Source organism: Triplophysa dalaica, chromosome 16, assembly GCF_015846415.1.
Source record: "Triplophysa dalaica isolate WHDGS20190420 chromosome 16, ASM1584641v1, whole genome shotgun sequence".
NCBI lineage: Eukaryota > Metazoa > Chordata > Actinopteri > Cypriniformes > Nemacheilidae > Triplophysa > Triplophysa dalaica.
The window spans coordinates 3,503,066-3,530,343 of NC_079557.1; the positions used below are offsets into that span (position 1 = coordinate 3,503,066).

Below are 27,278 nucleotides of genomic sequence, written 5' to 3' on the forward strand. Positions count from 1 at the left end.
GAATTAAAGTTTAGTAGTCCAGCAGTGACCTAGTTCTTTGAAACATTATACACAAGTCATGTTAGTGCTTGCATGCGTTCTGTTGGTACTTAAGACAATCGATTTCTTAATGCTATTGTTGTTGCTGTGTAGGTTCAGAATACAAATTACACAAACACACTCAGTTAGCAATATCATTGAAAGCATAAAACATACAACAGACATCTTAAAAATCATGTTTATTTCTTGAAATTTTGTCCAAGACACTGGAGGAATGCATTTCCAGTGTTTTAAGAATCCTGTTACAGTCACCTGTGTATGTTTTGAGGTAATAGTTTAATCACTATTAAAGCCACTTTTTAAATATCTAACAAGACAGGAGAAAATTTCCTTAAAAGCAGTAGAGGAACAAACAAAAAGTCAAATTTCTTAAGAACTTGTCGCTAACAGATTTTAAAGGACAAGCTTACAATCTTCAAAAGAAAAAAAACATCCTTTCATCTCACCTTTAAGCCATGCAATTTTGCAACACATAGTACGGGTGACAAAGAGAAAAAAATATAATCTAAAAACACCAAAAGGAAAAATTAACCAAACCTTTTATTTTGAAAGCAGTTTGAGAGCTCGGAGCCTAGATGTGGTACACAGCCAAGATGTAAAATACAACCATACAATACATTAGATTCAAAAGGTACCAAAAAGTACAGTAAAAAAATAACACTTCCATCTCTGGAAATGTAAAAAGGACAAAAAAAATTATAAAACAAAAGTGAAGTGACATTTGCTCCCCCCAGTTCTTTGTTTTCTGTACAAAATGAAGCAGAAGTCCAGATTCTGCCAACTTCCAAAAGTAAAAGACCCCAATGCTCACTGCGACCAGATCGCTGGTTCCGGTTCTGTAGTTTTGCGACCTTTCAAACAAACACAAAGAGGCGAGTTTTAGTTGCTTAAATCCACACACGAAGAATTAAATAAAATGAAATGAAGAGATGGGGCCTAGCATAGCACTACAACCCTACTGAATCAGTGTTTGAGAGAATTCTAAAGATTTTAGTCCTAGTCTCAAAACGGACGGTCTGACTGCCTTATAACTAAATGGGTAAATGGGGATGAATTGCATTTCAAAGCATGGTAAGTGACAACCAAATTAACCTTACCATGTAACGGTGGGAAGAAAAATGCATACCTGCACTACACATGATCAGTATGGCTTGTAGCTACTCTGGTGAGCCCCACGTCTCGGAGTTTTTCCATAGCTTGTATTTCCCTGGTCTATGGGGGTAAGAGAGAAGCAGAAAAAGGAATTTATAATGCCCCTGTATTCACAAGAACCCAATGGGGGGGGGGAGCGGGGGAACTGGGGTGTGGGGATGATCCCATGGAGAATCAGTGCTTACGGTAGTCATATCCGCTGCCGTATCCACCATAGTAGCCTGCAGAATAGTCGTAGTTGCCATAGCCGCCATATCCACCGTAACCCTGCTGCCCACCATAGCCGTAGCCTTGGTTACCGTAGCCTTGATTCCAGTAGTTATTGTAGCCCTGATTCCAATTTTGACCTTGGCCTAAAAAACGAAAACACGATTCATTATTTTATACAAAACTGATATCTAGCTTTGTGAATCTAAAGCGATTAGCCATAGAGTCTCAACACACGCAGAGTCATTAGAAGGGATAAGATTTACTACATCGGAGATTAGTTAAATCTCTCAGGGATGGATTTAAAACCACCAAAGCCATCTAACACATGACACGCATGGGGAATATAAGGGCATATGCGGTCATTCAAAACTGTTTTATTGTAAAACTTTAACAAATACATGAATCGAATGTACACTAGAGGAAAAACATGTTAACCAGAACTAACCTCCGCGCCCCCTTCCTCTGCCCCCAAAGCGACCTCCTCCATACTGCTGTTGCTGGTACACCTCCTTAGGTTGTGCAATCTTAATCTCACACTGTCACAAAGAGAGAAAAACAACACAGGATTGAGTAACACAACTTTAAGGAATGAGACACAATTTAATCATATTGTGCAAAAAAATAACGTTGTTTAGTGAAAAATATGCTCACTATAAAAACAAAAATGCACTAAGGAAGAATATATATAACTATTTACTGATTGACCAATGTCAAAGATGAAAACTAATAAGAGTTCATCTACGAGTTCATTCAAGGTGAAGATGAAAACTCACAAGGCCTTCTTTTCCACTTGGGTCCTTGGTTCCGCTGACGTTGTGAAATTTCTTTTCAAGAATCTTCTTGATAGGTTCTTCTTCCTTAAATGTTATGAAGACAAATCCTCTCCTTTTATTCGTCTTTGGGTCCATTGGAAGCTCAATGGTCTCGATCTGAGGAAACATAAATGAATTATTTAAAACACAGAATTGCTGGAGGAAAAAAAAAATACAAATTTGTGTAAGAACCTAACAACGCCTTCTGATCTCACGCTCCAGCAGTCACCTTTCTAAATAAGAAATGAACATACCTCTCCAAAGGCGTCAAAGTACTCCCGAATCCTCTCTTCTGTAGTTTCAGGGTTCAACCCGCCAACAAAGATCTTCTTCACTGGTTCCTTTTTCATCGCCATTGCTTTCTTGGGGTCGATCTGCCTTCCGTCTAATCTGTGTTCTTTTTGTTCTAAAACCTGCAGAACGAATAAAAACTCAACTTTCAGCTCGCCATTACAGAACCAAGAACCTTACGGGACCATATCTCCAGACTCTTAAATCTTACCTTATCTACACTAGCGGATTCTTTGAAAAGAATAAACCCAAATCCCCTTGATCGTCCAGTGTTGGGGTCCATTTTGATAGTGCAGTCTGTCACCTCCCCAAATTTGGAGAAGTAATCTTTAAGATCCTTTTTACTAGTGTCCCAGCTGAGTCCCCCCACAAACATTTTCCTAAAAAAAAGAAGAACGCACCAGTTAGGACCAGGAGGGGGCGTGGTAGCACACATTTCACGATTCCTCTTTATTTCCATTTAACATCTAATACATCATATCTATAAATATAATTAGACATGCATCAACACCTTCGCTGTTTGAGTCACAAACACGTGTTGTACAAACATTTTATCCAACAAACATATTTTACGCCACGGTGAAAAAAATGATTTTAAGACCCCGATTCGTGCACAATTGACTAACGTTATAGCACCCATCCCCCTTCGAGCGACACATGGCGCCAACAAAGACAGAAAAGAACAAAGGGTTTTACCTCCGAGCATTTAAAACAATCATTTGTCTAACATACCCCGCATCTTCTTCCCCTTTGCTTGCATCGATCTGCCCACCGTCCGTGGCACCATTTTGAGGGTCTTCGTCGTTCCCCGTTTCGTCAGCGGCGTCTCCCTCTGCCCCGGCCTGTTCGTCTTCGTTGCCCTCCTCATACTGCTCGGCTCCGTTTAAATCCTCTTCGCCCTCGTGGCCGTTCTCAGACATCTCCATATATTGGTTTTCGACTTCTGACATGGTGGTAGTTAATGTGAAAATCTAAAACTGTAGAGAGTTGGAGATGGTTAGGAAGGGGAGCGCCTTATGTAACGCGATAGGCTGTGCACATGTCCACCATTTTGAACAGCGGCAGTTGCGATCTCATACGCCACAAGAATGTAAACACGCTAACGTAAAATGTATTGCGTTTCAAAAGCAACAGTTCGCTTTTACGATCATGTCGAAATTAGATCTGCGTTTACAGAGAATTTTGACATTTTGTAACGTGCGGCTCCGCACAAAGCTCATGCGTTGCTCGGCAGTAGCCCATGCCGCTTCTTTTCTCTTGCGTAATTCGTCGATGCATCTACAGCGTTACGCTCTCTAAACAACATTTTCCCATTTCATAAACGCAAGTGCGATTAAATTAAAAAACAGACGCTAGTGTATTAATTATTAGGTTGTAAATACTTTACCGTAAAAGCCGCAAGTTGTCTTGAAAATACTCCGTGGAACGCTTACTCCGGTATGGGCCCTTCCTTATTGCGCCGACCAGCGGTTGGTTTTATATAACTGGATGGAAGAGAAAGGAATTTTAGTATGGGGGCATTTGATTGGGTATCTTGAAATGACTATCATCCCGACGGCCAATCAAACGCATCGTTCACGCCACAGCAGTCCTCCCCCAAACGCGCTTCTTCTGATGAAGCTTCGTGTTGAGTGGGGGAAGAACTCTTTGTTCCTGTTTGGTTTACAAACAAGTTGTGAATAAAATTTTAAATGATGTTTTAAATGCCGCCGGACGGAGGAGAAAATGTAAGAAACATACGTGTGCGGTTAAACTTAACACAATTAAAGATCGTTTGAATAGGCCGCAGACGCAATATTGCATTATTTGAATTCTTACATTTGTTTTGGGAAAAAATGTAATCTTGTTTATGTAACGTTAATTCAGTGATTTATTTTACACATCAGCTGCATGAAGTATATGTGTTTGTCTCAATCAGAGTGGTATAATAATGTAAAAATGTGATTTAGTTTGAAGAATGAGATGTTGCTTGATATGATGTAATCTGTATCTATATGGTTGTAATAAGCTTACAGTTTTGTCTTATGTTTTATATAAACTCTAGATATAATGTTTGTATGAATAAAACAAATAGGTATGAACAAAAAGTGTTTATCAAGGTGGTTAAAAAACTTTTATGTTAAAGTTTAGACAATATTAAAATGCAACCAAATTACATAGACATTAATGCATTAAACACATGAATACAGTAAATCTTGTTGGTAAATCATGCTGCCTCCTTTATTTCTACTTCAACAGATATTTTGGGTTTATAAGGGTTATTGTCCATCAACCAGTCAGCAAGCCAGGTCTGTACAGTAGAAAAAGAATACAGTACAAAAAGCATTAGTTAATAGTGGCTTCAATCAAACAAAGAAATTGAGAATAACGGTTTGAAGAGCTTTAATATATTGCAATAGAGAATGTGAAGCTATGTTACACTGTGTTGAATGTCCGGTCCATCTTGGGAGGATCCCTACTAGTGCGTTCAATGCAGTGTTTGGTTTTTCTTGTTTGATTAGGAAATATAATTATGGTAGTCTGGTCTTGCTGTGTTAAAAGCTGCAATAACATTACACAGAGTCGTTCAGGAAAAGCCCATGATTCTTTCACTTTCGATTTCTTCATATATCAAACAAAACAAGTAACGGTACCTATCAAAACAAGAATAGCAGTGGAGTATGATCCTCCCAAGATGGCGGCGTCACTGCAACATATTGACTTCAGCTTTAACCAAACAAAGATATCAACGTCACCACAACATTCTCTATAGAGTACTGCAGAGATGGCATTTTTAGTAGGCCAATCAGAAATTAGTGCTGCAGTGGTTCCCTCGGCCGAAAGCCTATGTATTTTTCACATAAACTTGAAATATCGTAACAAATATCTGTAAAATATCTTTACAAATGAACTCAGAATTTGTTACTTTTGAAGCCCTAATACAACCAAAAGTAATAAAAAGCTAACATAAGGCTTTAAACAGACAACTACGATCACTTGATATCAACATCACCACCACAAAGCATCCGATAACTTTTTTAATCTTGTTTCATCTCAGCGGTACTCTATATTAGGACTGCACGATTAATAGTATTTTAAACGTGATAACAATTTATGCTCCTCGCAATAAATTAAGCATAATCGTTGTGATATTAATATTTTAAAAGCAAGCACAAAACTCCAAATAAGCTCAGAAAATCATTGCATAGTTTGTATCTTTTAAACTGCCACTTTACGGGAAATCACTGCATTACTACTGTTTATAAAAAAAAATAGCAAAACCCACAGACAAACATGAAGGGTGAAGAATAATTTATAAACAAAAGAACAAATAATCGAAAATGGAGTTGCAAGGTTTCATTCCAAAGGTCACAAAATGTTTTTGTGGTAAAGTGTTTAGATGATTGATTGCGTGTTTTGAAATACAGTGTTGAAGAAGTTCAGTGGCAGCAGATTATAACAAATTCATTGGCTGTAAAGTATAGGCCTAATAAACCTGCTGAAATGAAATAAAAAAACAAAGTTCTGAACTGACAAAGCAATTGTGTTTATTAATTGTGATTATCATTTTACCCGTGATCCATTTTTTTTTTTTTAAGAATTACACTTACAAAAGGATCCGCTGGTTTCTTCTTGCACAGCTCTGTCAGTCCATTGAGAAGTGTTGGGTTGACATACCGGCTTAGGTAGTCTTTTGCAGCCTCTCCCATAGGAATGGGTTCGATCACAGCTTAAACGAAAAAGTTAATTTGATCAGATTTATTATATGCATTTAGGTCAAATCCATGGAAAAAAATCACGGATTCACGTGGGGATGGACGGATTTAATTCTACTCACAGTTGGGAAACATGAACCTGATTTCTCTCTCAGCAGCAGAGAAAGAGTCACTGCCATGCACAGCATTTTGAAGGTCACATGTGCCAAATATCGCTCTCAGGCTGATGATGACAGTCAGTATGTTCATGTGCAGGCAGAAAAAAAACATGTTACATGAGCATTACATGTATTGTATAGGAAAATGTGTTTTTAAACCGGACAAGATTGTAAATGTTGAATGTAACATAAATTACAGAATACAGCTTTAGATCTTAGAATTTAGATAAATCATAAAAATGGTGTACTGTGTTTAAAATGTAACTTTTAACTACTGTTTATTTCATCAAATCACTTCCATTAAGAGATTTAAAGGGATGCATCTGCATAAAATGTCTTTCATTACCAGTCAGGCTGTGTCTCTCTAGCTTTGATACTGTTGACTGGTCCCATTATAGCTTTCCAGGTGGCAATAGCCTGATTCCTGGCCAGTGCTAAAGCAACAACTGATCCAGAGCTCATGAACACAGTCAAATGGGGAAAATACAGCTTGCCATAATGCTCAGCATAAAAGTCACTGCATTGCTCAGGACTCAGCTGAAGCTTCCTTTTCTGTTACATGAGAAACACAATTATTAAATAAAGAAAATAAACACATGTCGAATAAAACTATATAGCAAAGTAAAAATATTTTGCCTTGTTGCTGCATCTAATATTAGAAAAAAATGCCATGTTGATCAGTGCCAAGCATTAGCTTTAGACCCCAGCACAGTTGTGGCTTTAAAGAGATCACATACAAATTGATGAGGAATATGCTTAATAATGGTCGATGTGTTAATGGAAACATCAATTGAATGTCTTCAAATCAAATGACACAAGTATCAGATAGGCTACATTTTAGCATAAGTGCCGCTAACGCATAATGCAAAGAATGACATTCACTGCATCTAGTTGCAGATTAACTTTTACCTGCAAAATTGTAAATCCAGATTTAAGAATGATGTCCTCGATTTCATCAGCTTTATGGATTGCATCTGGTTTGATTAAAGCTAAAGTTCTTTCAACGAAGATGCGAGGTGTTGCCATCCGCTTCTGAGGACTAACGCTGTCCATCACGTTTTAATAAAATGGTTTTATAGTTTACGTTTCAACGACTGTACTAAGCAGCCGCAAATGCTTCTCAAGAGTTTAAAACACAAGTAATATTAATCAGAAATCATGAAAAACGGTTCCGTTAAACAAACAATGTTTGTGTCTTTCAAATCGAGCCTGCAGCCCGTGCAAGTTTATGTTGGCCTGGTTGCTAGGATACCATTAATGACAAAGCCTGTAGACGTCGGCGCCATCTTGTGGCTTCATGAGCAGATGCAAGTTTCTTTGAATCATTAGGCTTCACTTCAATTCAATTAGTTTAAAGCACTTTATTAACCACAAAAAACGTTTTTTCTGTCAAATATTTTATTCAGACATTAAAAAAGCTTCTATCTGGTTCCAATGGTCACTTGCCACACTCGGATCAGGTTGTCTGTGTACCCAGCAAATAGAGTCTGTGATGAAACAAAGATACAGAAATCATTAAGCACGGCTTTGGATCATAAATCGAATTAATGCATATTGCTCTCCCCCTCATATTTGCAGGACTGTCATCATGACTTTTCAGATGATAAAGTGATTGGGTATAATCAACGGGGGCTTTCTGGTCTATCCAGCACTTACAGGTAACCAAAATGTTTTAAGATGAAATCTTTTTAAAGAGTAAAGCTCATTGAAGATAACATACCTGTCCATCAGCTGACCAGGCTAGAGATGTGCACTGAGGCGGCTCAGCCTTGCTGTTGGTGGTGATAATGTCCTGCTTCAATTCATCAACAATGATCTTGCCCTCCAGATCCTGTTGAGGGAATCAACAGGATTCACTGAATCTTATACCTTAATCTTATTGTTACTTGTGAGATACACATAAATGTGTAGCATATAAAACATTACGTAGACATGCACATCAATGTTTCTATCCATGTTAATGTATGTGAGCTTACCCAGATTTTGATGCTGGGTCCGGTGGCGGCACAGAGCCAGTAGCGGTTGGGGCTGAAGCTAAGGGCATTAATGACATCACCACCATCCAGGGTGTAGAGGTGCTTGCCCTCATTCAGGTCCCATAGCATGGCCTGTCCATCCTACATGGTAGGTACAACAACCACAGTTAGAAAAAAATGTAACGTACATCTTAATGCCTTGGATCAAAAATATTTCAAGGAACAATGCGATCAGAAACAGCCTCTTTATCATCATATAGATACAGATGGCATTAAAAGTTTAATCATCTCTTTAACAACGACCTAGTCACATCACCTCAAAAGAACAGAACTATTACCCCACCTTTCCACCAGAAGCACACAGAGATCCATCAGGCGAGACGGACACGGTGTTTATGTATCCAGTGTGGCCAATGTGGTTGGTCTTCAGTTTGCAGTTTGCAAGATTCCACACCTACAACAAAACGAACTTGAGTAAAAACCAAGATAAAATAACTCAAACGATTCATGACTCAATCCTTTACCCATCATAATTGCAGAACTTGCCATCAGAGCCCAGGAGCTCAGAACAACATGTGATTTTTCATAATCACTGGGTAATGTTATTAAGTCATACCAAACAGAGCAAATCAGGATCTTGTATGAGGCATGTGTGCACCGTTCCTAAATCAGTCGATTGAATTAATTGTTTAGACATTTACAAATCTCACCTTGACCATTTTGTCCCAGCCGGAGGACACAATGATGGGGTTGCTGCTGTTTGGGGAGAAGCGTACACAGGACACCCATTCACTGTGGCTGTCATCCTGTCAGAAGTCAAATACAAGAAGCTTCAGAATCGCAAAATATCCTAGATGTGAACTGCAAGGTTCCCAAGTCTTTCCAAAGCTTCCCCATTAAAGGGACCACGGCATTCATAAAATTCTGATGAAGTAACTATGGCGCTCTACCTGGATGGTGTACTTGCAGACTCCCAGGGTGTTCCATAGCTTGATGGTCTTGTCTCTGGATCCAGACACAATCTGACGGTTGTCAGCAGAGAAAGCCACGCTCAGAACATCTTTGGTGTGTCCGACAAAACGGCGGGTCGTTGTGCCACTGAGAGAGACAAATATGACTCGATTCACCAACAGGTTTCGTTTTGGAGCCGTTTACATACAGAAGCACGTTCACTGGGTCAAAAGATGGAGTTTAAGTTCAGAAACAGCCTCTTTATCATCACAGTGACACAGATTGCATTTAAGTTTCATCACTACTTCGGCCACTATGCATGTAATTTAATTCTACTGTGAACCGTGCATCCGAAAAGCACAAATATCACACATGAAACTCACGTGGTCAGATCCCACAGGCGGAGGGTGCCGTCCCAGGAGCCAGACAGGGCAAACTGACCATCAGATGAGACGACAACGTCACTCACGAAGTGAGAATGACCCTTCATGGCTCGCTGGGGGATGCCATAGTTGGTCTCATCACGGGTCAGCTTCCACATGATGACGGTCTTGTCTGTAAAGTAGACAACATACGACTTATATTTCTAACATTTAAGCTCTTAGTTACAGGCAAGCCACATCCAGTATTGTAAAATTGACAATTTATATAGTTTTACCTCTATGTGCCACGTGATACACACCACTGGCTGTAATTCAACAGTAGGCTTCATTGCTTACTACACTTACACGGCCTATATACTACAAATCATGCACGATTTTCATTTGACTGTCTAATATAACGTACTCGTGTATCCGGATGCTCGTGGGGTTCCATCGCGGCTCTACGGACACTTACCCCGGGACGCGGACAAAATCATGTCGGGAAACTGGGGTGTTGTGGCAATTTGAGTGACCCATCCGCTATGACCCTTCAGGGTACCCCTTACTGTCATCTGTTCGGTCATTTTGGTGCACCAAAGTATCACCTATACAGGTGGATGGCGTTGGATTTTACCGGGGGACCGAGTCCTCCCTATCTCTCTGAACGTCAAGTGGGAAAGGAAGTAACATTCCGGAAGCAAAACTTTTAAAGGCCACATGTCTTCTTCGTAAACCGATATGGATGATTCGAACCGCATATTGCCACCTACTGGCAGTATTATTGTATTACAAGTAAACTGTTACGAAAGAGCGTCTGATGCCAAGCTTGCATAGCCATGCAGTACATTTTGTTTGTTCCCCTTTAAGCACGGAAGACAGACGTACATATATCGTACATAAAATAAAGTAAATAATAACAAGTGGGGCTGGCCAAAGTCCGTAGAAATTAAACACAGTACAGTTAGACCAAAGCATAAAATTATGCATACAATCTATCTTATTACAATATGAAAAGAAGACAACTTTACAGACTTCAAATTTGAGATTGCAGATATACGGTTTACTAACACATTTATACAAACACATACATAAATAATATACGGTAAGTACTTTAAAAACTATTGACGGAAATGTCGTTTATTTTGAAGAGCCTTTTAATGACACGCTGCTAGGGTAATGTATATACATCTGCATTAGTACTTTTAACTGTATAATATTTCAAAATAATAAAATAACACGTAACATCTATGTAATGTGTAGTGTACTTCATGTTTACAGCAAACATATCAACTGCACGGTCGGGAGCGCGCTTCACAAGCGGGACTGGCATGGACGACGTCACCTTCAATTTCTCGAACGTTCCGATGCGAGCCGACGCCATTTTAACTCCTGTAAATGACACAAAAGAAAGCAGAAATATTTGCGCTACATTGAGAGGCTTTATCTACGAGAAATAAACGACTATTTTGAGCATTTCTCGAGACTTTCAAGGTAATATACACGTTATTTGTTAACTGACGTAACTGCATCGTATGGTGTTTTGTGTAACGTTTATTTTTAGCACGCTAAGGTAGCTTTAACGTTAATGTTACCTCACGGCAAAAGATGAAAGAACAAAAGAAACTCGTGTTACTCGATTTCAAATTAAACGCCAAATAAACGCAATGTACTATCTAAACAAAACAAATTTGCTGTTAATTTGACTAAATTGACACGTATTATGTTAAGCCTTAGATCAAGCACGAGGTGTTAAGAAGCACGAGCACCAATTCGCTGCGTTCGTACATCTTGTTGTATGTCATGTAACGTTAGATGTTTTTTGACAGTAACATTGAGCGTGTTTAATGTACCAGTAACCTGTGTGTTTTTTTTTTAAGATGAAACAGTCGAAGAGAATGCGCTCTCCGTGGATCACCGAGGTGAGCTTGGAGGAGAGAGTGGAGAACAGAAAGAGACATAAAAGAGACTCGCACAGCAGCGAGAGAGAAAACAAATACAGAAAGCACCACCGCCATCAATGCAAGAACAGCGAAGGGTGAGAAACAAACACGTCTTATCTTACAAGTGAATCAAGTGTTCTTGTATTAAAAATAAACAGATTTACAGTTTATAGATTCATTGCTCTGGACGCGTGTGTTCCTTGACCATTGGACCTATAGAGGGGTTTATCGCCTAAATCCGGAAGTCGGCCATGTTAGAGTTTTTGAACATAAACACTGCTGATGAGCCTAATGGAAATCGCATGATTCTTTAGAAATAACTGTGAAAATAAAACTCATTAATGCATATCGACCACACCCGAGAATCGCTATAGCCATATGCTGTAACATCACGAGCAGTAAAATTAAATTTCAGTAACTGGTCAGCATTATTCAATTTGTATGACGTTTTACTTAAATCTATTCTACATGGATGTGACGTTGACGATAGACGCACAGACATAATTGGGTAAAGAATCTCTCAGACACACTGTTTTATTATGTAACTTAGATGTGATTTAGTTAATCTAAGGAACCAGACTGACAGCATCTGTATGTGTGTGATTAAATGATGTTTTATTTTACAAAGGACGGCCAGAATTTTTCTTTGAGGATCAAGTTTAGGGGTAGGACTTGTTTGGCGACCAAATAAAGTTGTTCTATACGTCGGGATGAGAAATATATGGAAATCGGGTCGTCATTCATATTATTTATGTGATGTGACAGTATAGGGCCATAGTGATTATATCGGGTGTGATCTACTTGTATTTAAGAGCTTATTTCACTGTTATTTCTTAAGAAGCCTTTTTTTTTTTTTCTCAAAATCTGCTATTTCGATTAGGTTCAATAGCAGTGTTTACGTTCAATATTAAGTTATTTTTTTAAGTTCCTTTTTTTGGATGTCTTGTTACAAGTGTATGTTATGTTTATTATAGTGTCAATAAAAAATATAAAAAACCTTAGTAGAGAGTGTTGTCTTAAACAGGTCTTTCAAGTTCACTGTTTTCTTGGATGACCCTTGGTGTCTTGCGTGTGCCTGAATATAACGTAAAGGAATTAAAGTCTCATTTGTGACATTTGTGGTCTTTAATATTATTCTCTGTTCATTTCCTTTAAAGTCAACTTGAAATGTAAATATTATTGAACACCCTTAATGCATACAGTCATTTTTTTATTATTCTTTTCTCCATGCAATTTCAAAGAAACTAAATTATTCTTTGAAATATTATATAAAAGTTGTTTTGTAAACAAATTCACAACGTCCCAACTCACCTGTTTCCGTTAAGTATAGTTTGTTTTACTCAGAAATGTGCAAAAACACTCTTCCATGTTGACAGTAAATGGTTTTCACCCCCATGTAGCCAACATTTTGTATTTATAATGGCTCATTGCACCATAGGCATTGCTTGGAGACCAGGAGCTCAAATCAAAAGCTGGAGGTAAAAGAGGTCAGAGATGTGCACAGAGACCATGATGAGGACAACCGTTCTGCCTGTTATGACCGACACCGGGAGCGATCCAAAGTCAGGGGCCGGGAGAGAGACAGGGACTGGCACCATTACAGCAAATCCTCTGGAAACAGCCAGCGGAGCAGTCAGCACAGGCGCGGACACCATCGGTCACGTCGTCACTCTGACTCGGTATGAGCAATGTCCTTGTCTCCCGTTGCCACGGCAACTGTCAACCTTTTCTGTCTCTTTCCTTTTCGTTATATGCCCTGTTGGAGTTCCTCATGCCAAGTGTGAAAGAATGACAGCAAAATTTTGGATGAAATAATGACATTAATATTAAGATATGTTTGTGAAGGGGTATACATTAAGTCTGAAAGAGCAGGAAAACAGCATGTAAAATGTTTAAAGGCATCTCAATCCTGGAGGTGGAGTTTAACTCTATATGTTGTTTATTGATAAATTGTTGTAACTGTCTACTTAATGGTTTGAGAAAGTATCTCATCTGAAAATATGTTGCCATTGTTTTTCTTCTGTAACACACACGATGTGGTGGGCCCTGTGTGTATCTCGCGGGCTGAATTTGCGTTGGCTTCTCCCTGTGGCCGGGCCTGGCTGCTGCGGGTATCTGAATGGGCCGAATCACTTCCCCCTCTTCCGTTCTACCCTCGCTGAATGAATGAATGCCGCGTTCTGGTCCCCCCCGATTCTCATGGGTTTTTGATGGTGGTGATGATGATGGTGATCCGAAACCACAGAGGAACCACCGCAGGAGAAGATCCAGGAGTGTTGAGGATGATGAGGAGGGTCACCTGATCTATCACAGTGGAGACATGCTAAGAGAAAGATGTATAGAATACACACTTTTCTGTATCTTTATTTCTTTCACTGCTTATTTTGTGTTCTGGGGTCAAACTTTACACGACAAGTATAGTTTTAGGCTAAATTTTGGTCCTGATAAATGCAGTTGACAGCACTTAAATTTATCCTGATGTGTGCAGCATAGCATTTGTCTCTTTTGTTTATCATTTTTGTATTGATTTTTCTATTTTCATAGATCCAAAATTCAGAGCGAATCTGATAGGGCTATTGTCAGTACGTCAATTTTTTGTCTCTAACAGTCTGTCTTTAAATCCCTAGATGAGATTGTGTGCACCCTCGGAGAGGGAGCGTTCGGCAAAGTGGTGGAGTGCATTGATCATTCAAAGTAAGTTTACGGTGAACTCGAAATAAGCCGACAGTGTTATGCGTTTTTCTTTATCACACATCCATTTAAAGGGACGTTTGTGTGTTAATGACAACACTGTCTGCTTTTACAGCGGAGGAGCTCGTATAGCTCTGAAAATCATCAAAAGCAATGAACGCTATCGTGAGGCAGCTCTGTCTGAGGTTGAGGTGCTGGAACAGATTAACTCCATCGACTGTGACAGACGATAGTAAGTATATCTGAAAACACAGAAATAAGATGGATGGGTCACGAAATACACCTAGCATAAAATGTAAAGCCTCTTGGGTGCGGAGAAATCCGGACAACATTACCAATGGAGAATTTTTTTACCCCCAGTGCCTGTGTGCGGATGTTGGACTGGTTTGATCACCACGGGCATGTGTGCATCGCCTTTGAGCTCCTGGGCTTGAGCACATATGATTTTCTGAAGGAAAACAACTTTCAGCCCTTCTCGATCTACCACATCAGACACATGGCCTACCAGATCATCAGAGCGGTCAGATGTGAGTCATGGATCTCAATGATTGTCCTGTTGTTGAACGAACAAATTACGCAGTGTTTGGTTTATAATCTTAAACTTATGCTTATCTTTCAGTTCTTCACAAGAATAAATTGACGCACACGGACCTGAAACCAGAAAACATCCTCTTTGTCAATTCAGAGTATAACATCAAGTACAATTCTAAAATGGTGAGGAGAGTTGTTGGCTTGATTCAAGGTTTCTAAGTCATGTGTCACAGTTTTTAAATAGTGGTGTGGTTTTGATTTGCAGAGGAGGGATGAGAGAACGCTGAAAAATCCTGATGTGAAAGTCGTCGATTTTGGAAATGCAACTTACGAGCATGAGCACCACACATCTGTTGTGTCCACGCGGCATTACAGAGCCCCAGAGGTTATTCTGGGTAAGCAGCTGTAATTGTGACATTCTGAGGCACATTAAAAACACACTTGTAAGGATTGTATTGTGTAATGAAGTTGTCTTTTCGGACAGATCTGGGCTGGAATAATTCCTGTGATGTGTGGAGTGTGGGGTGTATTCTTATAGAGTATTATCTCGGATCAACTCTATTCCAGGTCAATGTCTTTTTCAATGTAAAGGATCAATTAATTCAAGCACAAATGAAAAAGATATGTGTACAGAACTCACTTGTTGACATGTTTTGGTTTGTGCTTTTGAAATTTTAGACACATGACAGTAAAGAACATCTAGCTATGATGGAGCGTGTGCTAGGCCCCTTACCAACCCACATGCTGCAGAAAACAAGGTAACATCGGAGAAAATACAAAGATTAATTTAAACTTTGATTCCTGCCAAAAGTAAGTAGTGACAAACTGTCATATTGTTCATTCTGCAGGAAGCACAGATATGTTCATCACGACAAATTGGATTGGGACATTCACAGCTCCTCGGGCCGTCATGTCAGAAAACAGTGCAAGCCCTTGAGAGTGAGTTTTCATCATTATGGTCATCGTTTCACAACTTTTCCAAAGAGATCCTCAAAGCTTTATCTAAACAAAATGTTTATTCAAACTTCTTTCCTAAGCAATACATGGCCTCCTGCAGCTCCGATCACGAGCAGCTGTTCGATCTCATCGAAAGGATGCTGGAATACGACGTCACAAAGCGGATCACGCTAAGCGAAGCCCTTGAGCATCCGTTTCTTGACTGTTTGAAAAAGAGCAAGTAGCAGCGCTGGGTCTCTCCTCTGGCGTAGTTCCTCTCTGAGAGAGGCCGTTTCAGTCGACTGCATCAGTCCTCTATTCAGATGATAAGCTGCTCTTCTCATTGCTCCATATTTATTGTGCTTCTTTTTCTGTTGAGTGTACGGGACCTATTGCTCTCCAGGGATTTGACATTTATGTTGTAAGTGCATTACAAAACAGATTCAGAAGTGTTACTATAGGGGATGAGCTTCAGGTTTTTGAGTCTTGTTTATTGTGTATATTGTGTAGAATCGAATGTGTAAGATGTAATCATGTCATAGATTTATAAGTTCTCTTAATATTGACATTTGTAGTGATATTTGTATGTTTTTTTCGTTTTTCATAATCTTTAATAAAAATATGTGTTGCCTGATATTACATTAAAGTGTCATGTCCTAATTCAAACCAATAGGGGGCGGTAGATCACTTCTCTGGTTCCTTGCTTGAAACTTTGCTTCTAGTCAAGACATTTTCGTGGGTCTTTAAGTAATTGGACCAGTTCTGTTAGTGACTAATTAATGGGCTGTTTGTAGGAAATAACAACATTTTACAAGCCTTGGTTTTGCTCCAGTTTGATGCTGAAGGAAATTAACAAAAAAAATTTTCAATTGGTCCATTTGCTTTAAGATGTAAACACATTTTGTTTTGGTTTGCTAGTTACTTTTCTTGTTTGATGGTTTCTATAATTAAAAAAAACACTGACAATCAGAAATATCACGTTTGTATGACGATTGATCTTGAGTACCAGGTAGGCAGACCACCACCCAACAAAAAACAAATGTGGGACACCATTGTAAGGTCGCGTGAAACTGTAATTCAAACATTTTTAATTTGTTATTTAGTCCATTCCAACCAAAACATAACTAAAGCATATATTTTAAATATTATATAACAAAAAATAAATAAATGGGGAGTTCAAATTAAGGTTCACTGTCGCTTTAAATTTGCAGCACAGATCAGAAGCTGAGTTTTCATTTTGTAAACTTTCAAGGTCTTCTCAAAAAGAGAAAACTAAAGGAGTAAAGAACAAACAAATATTTAAAATATATTGTTAAATGCATTTCATGATTTGCAAATCATGCAAGTTTACCACAATCTATAGGCTAAACACAGATTCAAAGCCACATGGCTTACCATGTTTTGGTGTTTATTCGGCAAGTTGACATGAGAGGACCGCCACCCGATCTACTGATAGACGTCGCACCCTCTTGATGACTTAAATCACATCCTTCTCATATATGAGTTAAAGTCATGCTTTAAAAAATTATTGCGTTTGTAGGAGCTCGATGGGACACTTGTGTGCACCGGGTTGCTGCTTTTGACACAGCGCTGTTAACAGTTAAATAAACAATGGCGCAAACACGCGTCATGTGCGTTTTGGGTCAAATAACGTGTTTCTTAATGTGACAACTAAAACCCTACTGATGAAAATGGGGGGAATTTTCTCAATATGCGACATGTGGGAAAAGGGGTGAAAATGCCGTGCGGTACAACGCAAAGTGGGACGGGTGGTCACCAGAAACCCCAATGTTAATGTCAATTGATCAGAAGTATTTAAAGGCCTTAAAGATCTTACAAATTACGTCATTTTTCACCCTCGTGTCATTCATTCTCACTTAAAGTACAAAAGAGCATGTTTTGAGAACGCTCTTCAAAATATCTATTTTGTGTCTGTGGAGTCAGCTTTGCGGAATGATAAAATGGCATATGTCTCCTAGAATTTGGTCACCCAAGACTGTTCGTCTAGTTTGTATCTTTCAGATCAAACATAATGATTTGAGCACGTGGGACAAATGTCAAATCTCCCTAAAATTCCTAAAAACAACCGGGACAAAACACGCTGGATTTTAACAAAACAACAAACAAGTTTAAACAGAGAAAGTTTTCACTCAGATTGTTCGCAGCTGCTTCTCGGCTCTCTCCGGTTGTTTCACGCTTGATAGACTCGCACCCACCACGCAGACTATCGTGGGCTGTGTTTCCAAACCCATTGAGACCCCTACTTAGAAAACATTCTTGGAATGCAGAAGAACGCGTCGCGTTTTGGGGCATTAGGGGCGCGCGATGCGTTTTGAGCTTTGCCAAAGTGCGCAAAGCATCACCGGCCAAGAAACGTTGCGCGCTCTCGTGACGCTCTTTAGGTAGGCTGCTCCTGAGGTTTGGAGACACAGCCCTTGCGTTCAAAGAGCCTTGTTCTGGACACCGCTGCTCAGTCTGACAGCCACGTCTCATCGATCAAGAACTGATCGATACAAGTCTATCGGAAAGTAAGCAGAGAATTTTCAGCATGGATCAATGCGCGGATAGAAATGTGGAAAAACAAAGCGCGCCGAAGCCGGTTTATTTGCGCTATTTAGTGTCTTTTCCCAACATTTTGTGTTTCGTCTTGTCGTTGAGTTCAATCGCGGTGTGTTTTCTGATGACTTTTAAAACGCATCAAATGGAGAGCCGACTGCAAGAGCTGGAGATAAAGTTGAGTGACATCTGTCAGGAATCATCTGTCGGCCGGGATCTGCGGAGCTCTCTTGAAACTCTCTTACAAGAGGCAAGCGCATTTTATTTTGTTTCACTTAACAATGTGATTTTTTGTGGTCTTAGCTTTGTGAGAACTTGATTGTATAATTTAATGCTGGCTTTGATGAAAGCACAATACATGAATTATTGATGATTTGCTTTTTGTCAGATGTAAGCAGGCCTAATAAAGGCAAATTAATTACTGTCTAGAAAAAATCTGGTCTTGATGACGTTTAATAATGTTGTGAGAATTGTTTTTGAGCAAGATAGAAATCTATATTGATTTATTTATAATTGTGCACATAGTACAGCAGCAGGTGTGTTTATGGGATGATCAGTTAACAAAAATATATTTTAAAAACAACCTGAGTTTGGGTTGATTTTGCCACTTTTTTGACACAGTGATGATGAAAGTGTCCTAATAAATCTGAATTCACTTTACAAATCCAGGGAGATAATTGCTTTCATACTTTGTAACTCATCTCTTAAATGTGAAACTCATGTGAACTCACATTTAAAGACGGAAAGAGGAAAGGAAGGAAAAAGAGTAGAATTCAAATATTTCAAATCAAAATAATAAAATAAAATTGTATTCAAATCAAAAGCCAAATATTTAGGAAATAAATGTGTAAATATTTAAAATGGAGAATAATGGAACATACCAAACTAAAAACAATCAAGATCAATGTTTTTAGAGTTGTGTGTGAGTTCTCTGTTTATTTACGTTTTGTGACTGAACATGTGTTTTGTGTTTCTCGTGACAGAGGCTGAATGAAGCCGTGCCGAAATTGCGTATGGCCAGAGACGTGACACAAGACTGCAACTGTCCTCCAGGTATGTCCATCTGAACCTGACAGTCGCACACTGAGCTGTTGTGCTCCAGAACACCAGAACATCTCTAAACAACATGCCTATGGGGCGGAACCTGAAAGAATTAGTCACAGTCTTGTTTGTAAATTGAAATTGTGATGTGGATGAGAGGAGGACAGATCAATATCTCAACAAGTCAGAGTACTGAATCAATTGCGCAGGCTTTGAATATTCTGTTGGGGATCAGCATTCAGTTGAAAACTATATTTGAATCATTACAAAAAGTTTTAATCACATAGTGAGTTGGTGCTTGTGAGGAGCTTTTATTGGGCTGTTTGTGTACTCAAGTTGTGTAAGTTGAATATAATTTTGATAGTGGTGGGAACTGCTGTTTGTCCTTTTCTCTGTCTCGCTCTCCATCATTCTTTCTCTGTCTCCTTATACACACGTAACAATTCTTTACAGCTAATAAAATCCCAGTTTTCTATAAAAGCAAGCGGGTTAACATCTGAAACGAGAGATGGATGTCAATGGACAAGAGGGACTTCATCGGCATCTGTTTATAGGTTCTGCTTGTGTGTGTGTGTGTGTTGGGGCCTCAAGCATGCGTCCGTGTGAGTGTGTATTTCTGTTTGTTTGTGTGAGTAGTGCAGCAGAAGGCTCAACAGAGGCACCGATGGGTAAGGTGAGACCCTTTCATTTTAGAAGCTGTGGTTGCCACCTGAAACCTGAAGCGTGTTGAACCTGGCAGGCAGGATCACAAGAAGAGGTATTTCTGTCTCCACAACAGACCTTGGTTCAAAGGTCTCACCTTTTTGGATAGAAGGCTGCCCTCTACAGGAGATTCCTGGAATTACACTGATGAGAGGATGTTAAAGGGATATTTCACCCAAAAATGAAAATTCTGTCATCATTTACTCACCTTTGAGTTCCAAATCTTTATAAATGTCTTTGTTATGGTGAACACAGAGGAAGATATTTGGAATAATGCTTATAACCAAACAGATCTCAACACCCATTGACTACTTTAGTAGGAAAAATGACTTTATCATTTTATTGTTCTATTGAACACAAAAGAAGACATTTTGAAGAACAGTTCTGGGGCACTATTGACTACCATTGTTTTTTCCCTACTATGGTAGTCAACAGGTGTTTAGATCAGTTTGGTTAAAAGCTTTATTCCAAATATCTTTCTCTGTGTTCATCAGAACAAAGACATTTATACAGATTTGTAACAACTAGAGAGTGAGTAAATGATGAAATAATTTTTATTTTTGGATGAAGTATCCCTGTAAGGTCATAGTTCAGCCCAAAATAAACTTTCTGAGATAATTCGTGTTGTTTCAACCATGACTCTTTTTTTCTGTGAAACACAAAACAAGATATTTTGAGAAATGTCCGTACAATGGGGACCAATATTGTTTGGTTACTGAGATTCTTCAGAGGAAAGAAAGTCATACAGGTTTGCAACGACACGAGGGTGAGCGAGAGATGAAAGCATTTTTATTTTTGGGTGAACTAAATAGTACATTATGTGCCATAGTGAATACTCCCATACTTCCATTGTTTGGACAAACATGTGCTGACAAATGTTGTTCCTTTTAGCCCCATTTGCTAATTCTGCTTAAAAAATTAACGTTTTGGTTTGTAAATGGTCTATGCAAGTTAGGTAGGATAAGAGAAATGTGCTTCCTTGACAGATGAAGATGTGAGCAGCTTAAGTCATCGTGCTAACTTCAACTGCTTGCCGTTTGGTTAAGTTGTCACTGTGGGAAAATCCACAACTTAATTGAATAAAGTTTAGTTTCATTTCTGGTCACTACAGTCTTACCAGCAGAGAATTGCTGCTCTGTATGGTTGGTCAAACATTAGAAACGCACCCAGCGCTGCAGGAGGTCTCTTACTATTATGTCATGATTTTTCTTACTTTCTCTGAAAACACATGCTTCCTTTTATTTCTCTTTCCTCTATTCATTTCCCAGCGGAGTGAAGTCGCCCTCATTACCCGTTGACTGAGCTAGGTGTCCTTGCACGCCATACGAGTCCACTGTCTGTTAGCACCTATTTCCACCAATCACAGGGCTTCACCGAGGCCGTGTTTGACATCACGCTGTAACTTTAACAAGGCACGAGACCTCTTTAACTTTTATTTGTCGGGCTTGTGTGTTTCCTTCTGCTTGTTTAGTCCTTTAAGAAGATGTCGAGGGTCAGGGAACAAATTCCTCTGCTTGATTCATCACCCTAAAGATTTATTGTCTTAAAGTCTTTCTCAGGTCTGTTCAGGAAACTTCTGAGCTAGGTGTGGTGTGTTTTGGATTGATTGAGTAAAGCCGGGTTTCTTTTCGTCCTGTTTACTTCTCATTGGAAATTCTGAATTTAAAGAAATGCTATAATTTTGTCATAGCAATCATTTATTAGATACAGATTTTTTTCCTGTTTGTTTCTTTTTGGGCGTATAGACGACAACGTTGGGAATAGTTCCATAAATACTCATGCATGTCTGTACTGTCCATCTCTATGAAGAAACACGTATTATGCATGCACACAACAACATCGTTTTCGCAAAATTCCTGTGTTTCGAGGTTACAGTCGATACCGGTGTTTGCTATATAAACTTGCCTTTTAAAACTTGACTTAAAAATGTGTTTCGTTTTCATGCCCCGAAAATGTTGTTGTTATGTAACCTAACATCCAAAACATAAATGAGTATGTAAAATGCATATCATTTTTTTTGTTTAGGACAGTCGTGTCGTGTAAACGTCTCCAAAGATTTTATTTTTATGTTGTGGAGCTTTTTTATGCTTTTATTTCTCAGGACAGTAGAGTTTGTGGACAGGAATTTGTAGGGTGGAGTGAGGGGTGTGGGATTCGAATTCGAGGGTATCGGCTACGACAATGTCTCTAAAGCTGCAAGCAAACCACATATCCACAGCCATATCTGTATTTTTCGAGTGGTTTTCAGTTGGCACATAAAAGCAACAGCTGAAAGTGATCGATAATCTATGGGTTTAATTCATTTGAAACAACATCAAGATACAGTTTCATATCGTTTCCCCTTCTACACCTACTAGAGATTATAGTATTAACATTGAATAGCGAATAATTGCTCTTCCACGATGAGTGTGAGAGGTACTGATACACAAAAGGTGTAGTAGAGGCTTATCCGGATGAGTTTTTAGAAGGAGCTCGAAATCAGAGCTGCTTTTGGGTGTGGCATCGGGATATGATGGACTCAGCACTGTATTTACTTTCATCCCCCCAAAAGGTCCGGCTTAAAATATCCAGGCTCGCATGCATGTGCATATGTGTGATATCTCACTAGGAAGTGGTGCAATTAGATCCGCCGCCCATGGTCATGTGTAAGAGATGCGACAAGGATTCGAGTACGACCCCTTTCGCCTCTCTAACGCACACACATACACCCACTCGTCTGATGGCATTAGATTTTGTTTGCACATGCACAATCCATCTAGAACCGCAAAATAAAGCATGTACAACCCTGTGTTGACGTTGGGCATCTAGCGGTGAACCAAAACGTTGCCAAAATCGTTCTGCTGATGGCATCTGCTTGCTACGGCTTTTAAGTTGAATTATATTATTCTGCATTTACATTCATGCATTTGCCAGACGCTTTTATTCAAAAAAGCAGATCCTAACATTTGTCCCAGAATGCACTGGGGTGTGGTCGACGCACCGCTGTTAGACGCTGATGTTTTGGCTTGCAGGTCAAGAGGAGGTAATGACTTTCACCGCAGTCTCTAGCTCTGTATGGGTGGCACGACGGCCCTCCCTATCCAGACTAAAACTCCCCGGCCTGCCTCAACACTTACCTCCGCTCGTCTCTCATCGGGCATCTTATTAAAGTGAGTTTTGCAAACCACACACTGTGAATTTATCCCTCTGAAAAATAAACAGCTCTCGGTCGAGCAGAGGAGGGGTTTGTTAGTATATCTCAACCGTACAACCGTTGTGGTGTACTTGGGTTTATGGTTTCAGAACATTTTCAGCAAATGCACTCAGAATGGATTTGATTCCAAGAGAGCATTTGCATTTATGCCTCAGGATTGTGATGGAGTGAAGGAGTCATGTATTATTTGTATTCGGTTCAGAAGACTCTGCAGTTTGGCATCTGAAACAGATCACACTATTAACCAGAATAGAAATGCCCGATGCCCTTAACTGTCTCTTGAGTCCAAGTCTGATAATCTGCTGAATTTATTGAAGCGTGTCCCATCTCCTTCTCTTTTGAGAACCTGTCAAAGACATCATTGAAAGTCAGTTTTGATCAGCTCTCTTAAAGGAACTGTATTAAATGTTGTCACCCATGGATTTACAAAGCTGACCAATCAAAGACAAACAGTGGGTCCTAAAATAATCTTTGGCAAAGTTTGATTTCCTATTTTCAAATGACAGTAAAGGGATAGTTAAAGGGATAGTTTGCCCTTAGATAAAAATATGTCATCATTTATTCACCCCAGATGTCGATTAAAACACAAAAGAAGATATTTTGAGAAATGTCTCAGTGGTTTTGTGTCCAAAAATGGAAGTCAATGGGGGCTAGTGTGGTTTGTTTCCCCACGTTTTTCATAATATCTTCTTTTGGGTTTTTGCATTAGAAAGCCAAACAAATTTGGAATGACACAATGAAAAGATTTTGAGTTTTTGGTGAACTATTCACCAGCTTTTGTCACACATTTCACAATCTAAAGCCCTGACAGAATATTATGTCATAGGATATCTCGTTCACACTTTACACTATTACACTATGGTAAGAAAAAGGTTGGTTGAGTATATTTTCTTCAAGCAGAATTTGTGTGAGTGAAGTTAAGTCTGCATTCCACAGTGCTGTTCTCTTGATGTGAAGTCTGAAGCAGCGCTCTTACTGTTGGTCACAAAATTCCAGTGCCAAGGTGTTGCTGGGAAGTGGAAAAGCGAGGCATTGGCGAGAGTATGGAAGTGATTATATTGTGTTAAGTTTGCTATTGAGAGTTACAGGTGACATGGAAAGTTGCCATTAAATTTAACGAGTGAGAGACTGCCAAACGGTTAACACTTTACGCTTGTGTGCATCATTTGCTTTCAGAGGCTTACCACCTTAACACAATGGATTCTCCTTGAAGTCTGTTTCCCACCTTGAACCAGACCTAGAGACTCTGCGCCCGTATGCGTGCCCGTATACGCAAATGTGCAGAAACCACCAGCTACGGGTTCTTTTTTTTTGAGCGTTGGAAGAACATTCAATAAATGTAAATTTCTAATTTCTCAGTTGAAAAGCAATGAAACGTTGAATACACAACACCAAGCATTTTGTGAGTTTTCAAAAAAAAAAGTGTGTTTGTCTTTGGTGTGTAATAAGTTGCCGATGCATGTAATAGATACGTAAAATAGCAAAAATTTAAGTGTCGAAATTAAATATGCATTCTATCTAAAAGCGAATGCTCACCCAGATCTGCCTGAAACGTCATAGCCGTGTCATATAAAGCCTTTAAATGCTTGCAAATGTTTGCAGTGGACCCGAAACAAGATTAAGCTTGTAAATGTTATTGTATTGGTCACATGGTACATCCAACCCAATATAACAGTGACATTAATGGACCTTTAAACGAATAAATGGCATATTTTTAAATCTAGTGATACTACTGAATTGAAGCCTGGAGTTATAAGAGATTACGAATTATCGAAAGATAAACACAGACGATTGATTTAGACACGGTCTACAGGCAGTCACACTTTCTTCCTTTCGTTCCTGAAATCATTCAAACCACTTGTGCTCTCTTGGTACTTTATAGTCTAACAGAACTCAGATTTTTCCCTCAGCGCATTCGAGCCTTCTAAAATTACAAATCGATCTGTTCGGTCGTTCCCTAACCGCGGTAAAGTGATGTGTTTTGTCCTGAGCCTACCATTTGAAATCATACCTGGCATCAATAAACAGTCTAAGAACTTCTTTCGGCAGCTGCTTCAAAAAAAAGATATGTGCTTGTCTTCCTTCTCAATGTGTATGTGTGCATATGTGTGGTGTTTTTCATGGCCTTTAAAAGGAAAACATGTGAAGAAAGAGAAAGGGAAACGATAAGTCAGGTGTGACTTCAAAACGTAAGTTATGTCCGAGGAATCTCAAAGCAACGCTCAGCCAACCATTCACAATACAAAGCATTGAATTTTGCAAAGGCATTCACACATTTTCATGTTTTTAAGTGAGATGTTGTTGGCACATTTGGATTTGAAGAGTTTGGTTCGAAAAGGAGATAACTCCGTTTTTATTTTTTTATCATGTTTTATAATTGATATAATATTGATCAAACTGCAGTTGGTTTGTTTTGATTTAAGCCATTATAACTCAAAGATTGCAGCTAACTAACACAATGAAACACAATAAAAGAACATAATCATGTTTTTTTTATTTTTTATTCTCATTTTGGAACCAAACTCTTCATATATTGTTCGATTAAAGATAGATGAATCTAAAGAATTTATTTAATAACAAAGTAGATGTTTTTTTCTTATAGCGGTTCATGTAATCCACATGTAACACTATGCGATGCTGAACTTGAAATAGGGAAGATTATCACTTGTTTAAACAGATGAAAAGAGGTCGATTTCTTATGGGCTTGATGAGAGTTCACATCAGAAATATCTGTTGTGGTGACGCACTTCTCAAATCCAGATGTGTGTTGTAATAGTCGTGCTCTGCAAGATTTCTGCCCGTTTCTGTAGAGGATTGTGTTGGACGTGTTCAAAGTACTGCTCTACCTGTTTAATGTACAAAATATTTTTGGTTTCCATGTGTATTTCAACTTTGTAGAACAAGGTGGATGACTCGTGTCTTGGTGGATGCTGCGTATTGTTTTGTCTGTTAGAATTGAGAAGATGCTGTGAGCAGTTTACTTTATTTTATTACATCAATAAAGTTAGCTTTGAGTTTACAGCGAAAGGTTTTGTCCTTTTAGTGGGTCGTATTTTGTCGATCACTAAACACAACAGACACAAGTATGTGAAGTTCAGTAGCCCAAACAGAACCACTGAATACTGTGAATGGAGTCATATGGTAAAGTTTGCACTGTGTGACCTCAGAATTTGTTTAATATTATTTTACAATTTGTGTATAAATCGGTGTTTAACGAAATGATGCGTTTCAGAAATTGAGACAGAATACAAATAGTTCCTTAACAATAGTAAACTAATGAGAAAGAAACGCCGTAAGCCAAGTCCAGTGGGGGGTGAATAATGAAAACAGCATTTCTTTCAGCCCAAACTCCATTTAAATGTGTTTTAATAGCGATGACTGGCTTCAATAAACAGTTACTTTGATCAAACCCTGCTGCTGCTCTGTTGATCCTCCTAAAGGGGCTTAAATGACACCATAATGATTTGTAATGGCCTTAATTTGCAGGTGACAATACAAACAATCCCACAGAATTACATTGAAGAAATCGTTTGATGTCGATATCGCAGAGTATTTGCAACCCGCTTGAAAGTGTACAGACTTTAGGTTAAGATCTTGAGTTGGTGTGTTAGCAACCTTTATTTTTTAAGTGAAAGTTCACCCAAAACTGAAAATTGTGTCTTTATTCACCCTTTTGTCATTTCAAACCTGTATGACTTTCTTTCTTCCGAACACAAAAGATGATATTTTCAAGAAAGTTGCTCACCGAAGAACGGCGGTACCCATTCACTTCTATTATATGGATACAGAACCAATGCAATTTAATTATTTTGTGTTCTGCGGAAGGAAGAAAGGCATACAGGTTTAAAATGACAAAAGGGCGAGTAAATGATGACAGAATTTTCATTTTGGGTGAACTATCACTTTAAGAGTTTAGATGGATGAATTATAACATTAAACACTATGGCAGCTGGTGTTTCGTGAAGCTTGTTTGTGTTTACTGAGGTGTTTTGACCTCATGAAAGGTGAGTTACAGTAATCTGTCTCACTCTGTGGACATCAC

The 27,278-nt window shown here is 38.9% G+C and overlaps 5 protein-coding genes across 12 annotated transcripts in view; 2 read left to right on the plus strand and 3 right to left on the minus strand.

Annotated features, from left to right (window-relative positions):
* Positions 1-203: 203 nt before the first annotated feature.
* hnrnpaba (heterogeneous nuclear ribonucleoprotein A/Ba) lies at positions 204-3,978 on the minus strand. Of its 2 annotated transcripts, XM_056769234.1 has the most exons (9): positions 3,892-3,978; positions 3,237-3,481; positions 2,716-2,884; positions 2,468-2,626; positions 2,175-2,330; positions 1,847-1,937; positions 1,377-1,544; positions 1,166-1,251; positions 204-890 (listed from the first exon to the last, which is right to left on the minus strand). In XM_056769234.1, the coding sequence occupies exons 2-8, from the start codon at positions 3,452-3,454 to the stop codon at positions 1,181-1,183; spliced, it is 1,032 nt and encodes a 343-aa protein (XP_056625212.1). In that variant the 5' UTR covers positions 3,455-3,481; positions 3,892-3,978; the 3' UTR covers positions 204-890; positions 1,166-1,180. The 2 variants fall into 2 exon arrangements, with proteins under 2 accessions (XP_056625212.1, XP_056625213.1); XM_056769235.1 differs by lacking the exon at positions 1,166-1,251.
* Positions 3,979-4,697: 719 nt separating this feature from the next.
* nme5 (NME/NM23 family member 5) lies at positions 4,698-7,596 on the minus strand. Of its 5 annotated transcripts, XM_056769238.1 has the most exons (7): positions 7,267-7,596; positions 6,704-6,909; positions 6,322-6,422; positions 6,095-6,213; positions 5,138-5,210; positions 4,924-5,045; positions 4,698-4,794 (listed from the first exon to the last, which is right to left on the minus strand). In XM_056769238.1, the coding sequence occupies exons 1-6, from the start codon at positions 7,408-7,410 to the stop codon at positions 5,002-5,004; spliced, it is 687 nt and encodes a 228-aa protein (XP_056625216.1). In that variant the 5' UTR covers positions 7,411-7,596; the 3' UTR covers positions 4,698-4,794; positions 4,924-5,001. The 5 variants fall into 5 exon arrangements, with proteins under 5 accessions (XP_056625216.1, XP_056625217.1, XP_056625221.1 ...); XM_056769243.1 differs by lacking the exon at positions 4,698-4,794 and having other exon boundaries at positions 4,991-5,045; positions 5,138-5,190; positions 7,267-7,594; XM_056769239.1 differs by lacking the exons at positions 4,924-5,045; positions 5,138-5,210 and having other exon boundaries at positions 7,267-7,594.
* A 107-nt stretch (positions 7,597-7,703) lies between these two features.
* On the minus strand, positions 7,704-10,335 carry rack1 (receptor for activated C kinase 1). Of its 2 annotated transcripts, none has more exons than XM_056769236.1 (8): positions 10,122-10,335; positions 9,668-9,839; positions 9,284-9,431; positions 9,044-9,139; positions 8,677-8,787; positions 8,334-8,474; positions 8,078-8,188; positions 7,704-7,844 (listed from the first exon to the last, which is right to left on the minus strand). In XM_056769236.1, the coding sequence occupies exons 1-8, from the start codon at positions 10,228-10,230 to the stop codon at positions 7,779-7,781; spliced, it is 954 nt and encodes a 317-aa protein (XP_056625214.1). In that variant the 5' UTR covers positions 10,231-10,335; the 3' UTR covers positions 7,704-7,778. The 2 variants fall into 2 exon arrangements, with proteins under 2 accessions (XP_056625214.1, XP_056625215.1); XM_056769237.1 differs by having other exon boundaries at positions 10,071-10,200.
* A 197-nt stretch (positions 10,336-10,532) lies between these two features.
* clk4a (CDC-like kinase 4a) lies at positions 10,533-16,383 on the plus strand. 2 transcript variants are annotated; one of them, XM_056769227.1, is made up of 13 exons: positions 10,533-11,137; positions 11,524-11,681; positions 13,025-13,265; positions 13,832-13,922; positions 14,214-14,280; positions 14,393-14,509; positions 14,638-14,804; positions 14,897-14,991; positions 15,074-15,203; positions 15,293-15,375; positions 15,487-15,566; positions 15,657-15,747; positions 15,846-16,383. In XM_056769227.1, exons 2-13 carry the CDS (start codon positions 11,524-11,526, stop codon positions 15,987-15,989), a joined length of 1,464 nt encoding a protein of 487 aa, XP_056625205.1. In that variant the 5' UTR covers positions 10,533-11,137; the 3' UTR covers positions 15,990-16,383. The 2 variants fall into 2 exon arrangements, with proteins under 2 accessions (XP_056625205.1, XP_056625207.1); XM_056769229.1 differs by lacking the exons at positions 10,533-11,137; positions 11,524-11,681; positions 13,832-13,922 and having other exon boundaries at positions 13,125-13,265.
* A 1,572-nt stretch (positions 16,384-17,955) lies between these two features.
* col23a1a (collagen type XXIII alpha 1 chain a) overlaps positions 17,956-27,278 on the plus strand; it is a 98,097-nt gene continuing 88,774 nt past the window's right edge. Inside the window, exons 1-2 of the mRNA XM_056769779.1 lie at positions 17,956-18,550; positions 19,284-19,353. Coding sequence (XP_056625757.1) covers positions 18,293-18,550; positions 19,284-19,353 — 328 coding nt within the window. The 5' untranslated portion in view covers positions 17,956-18,292. The remainder of the gene's footprint in view (positions 18,551-19,283; positions 19,354-27,278) is intronic.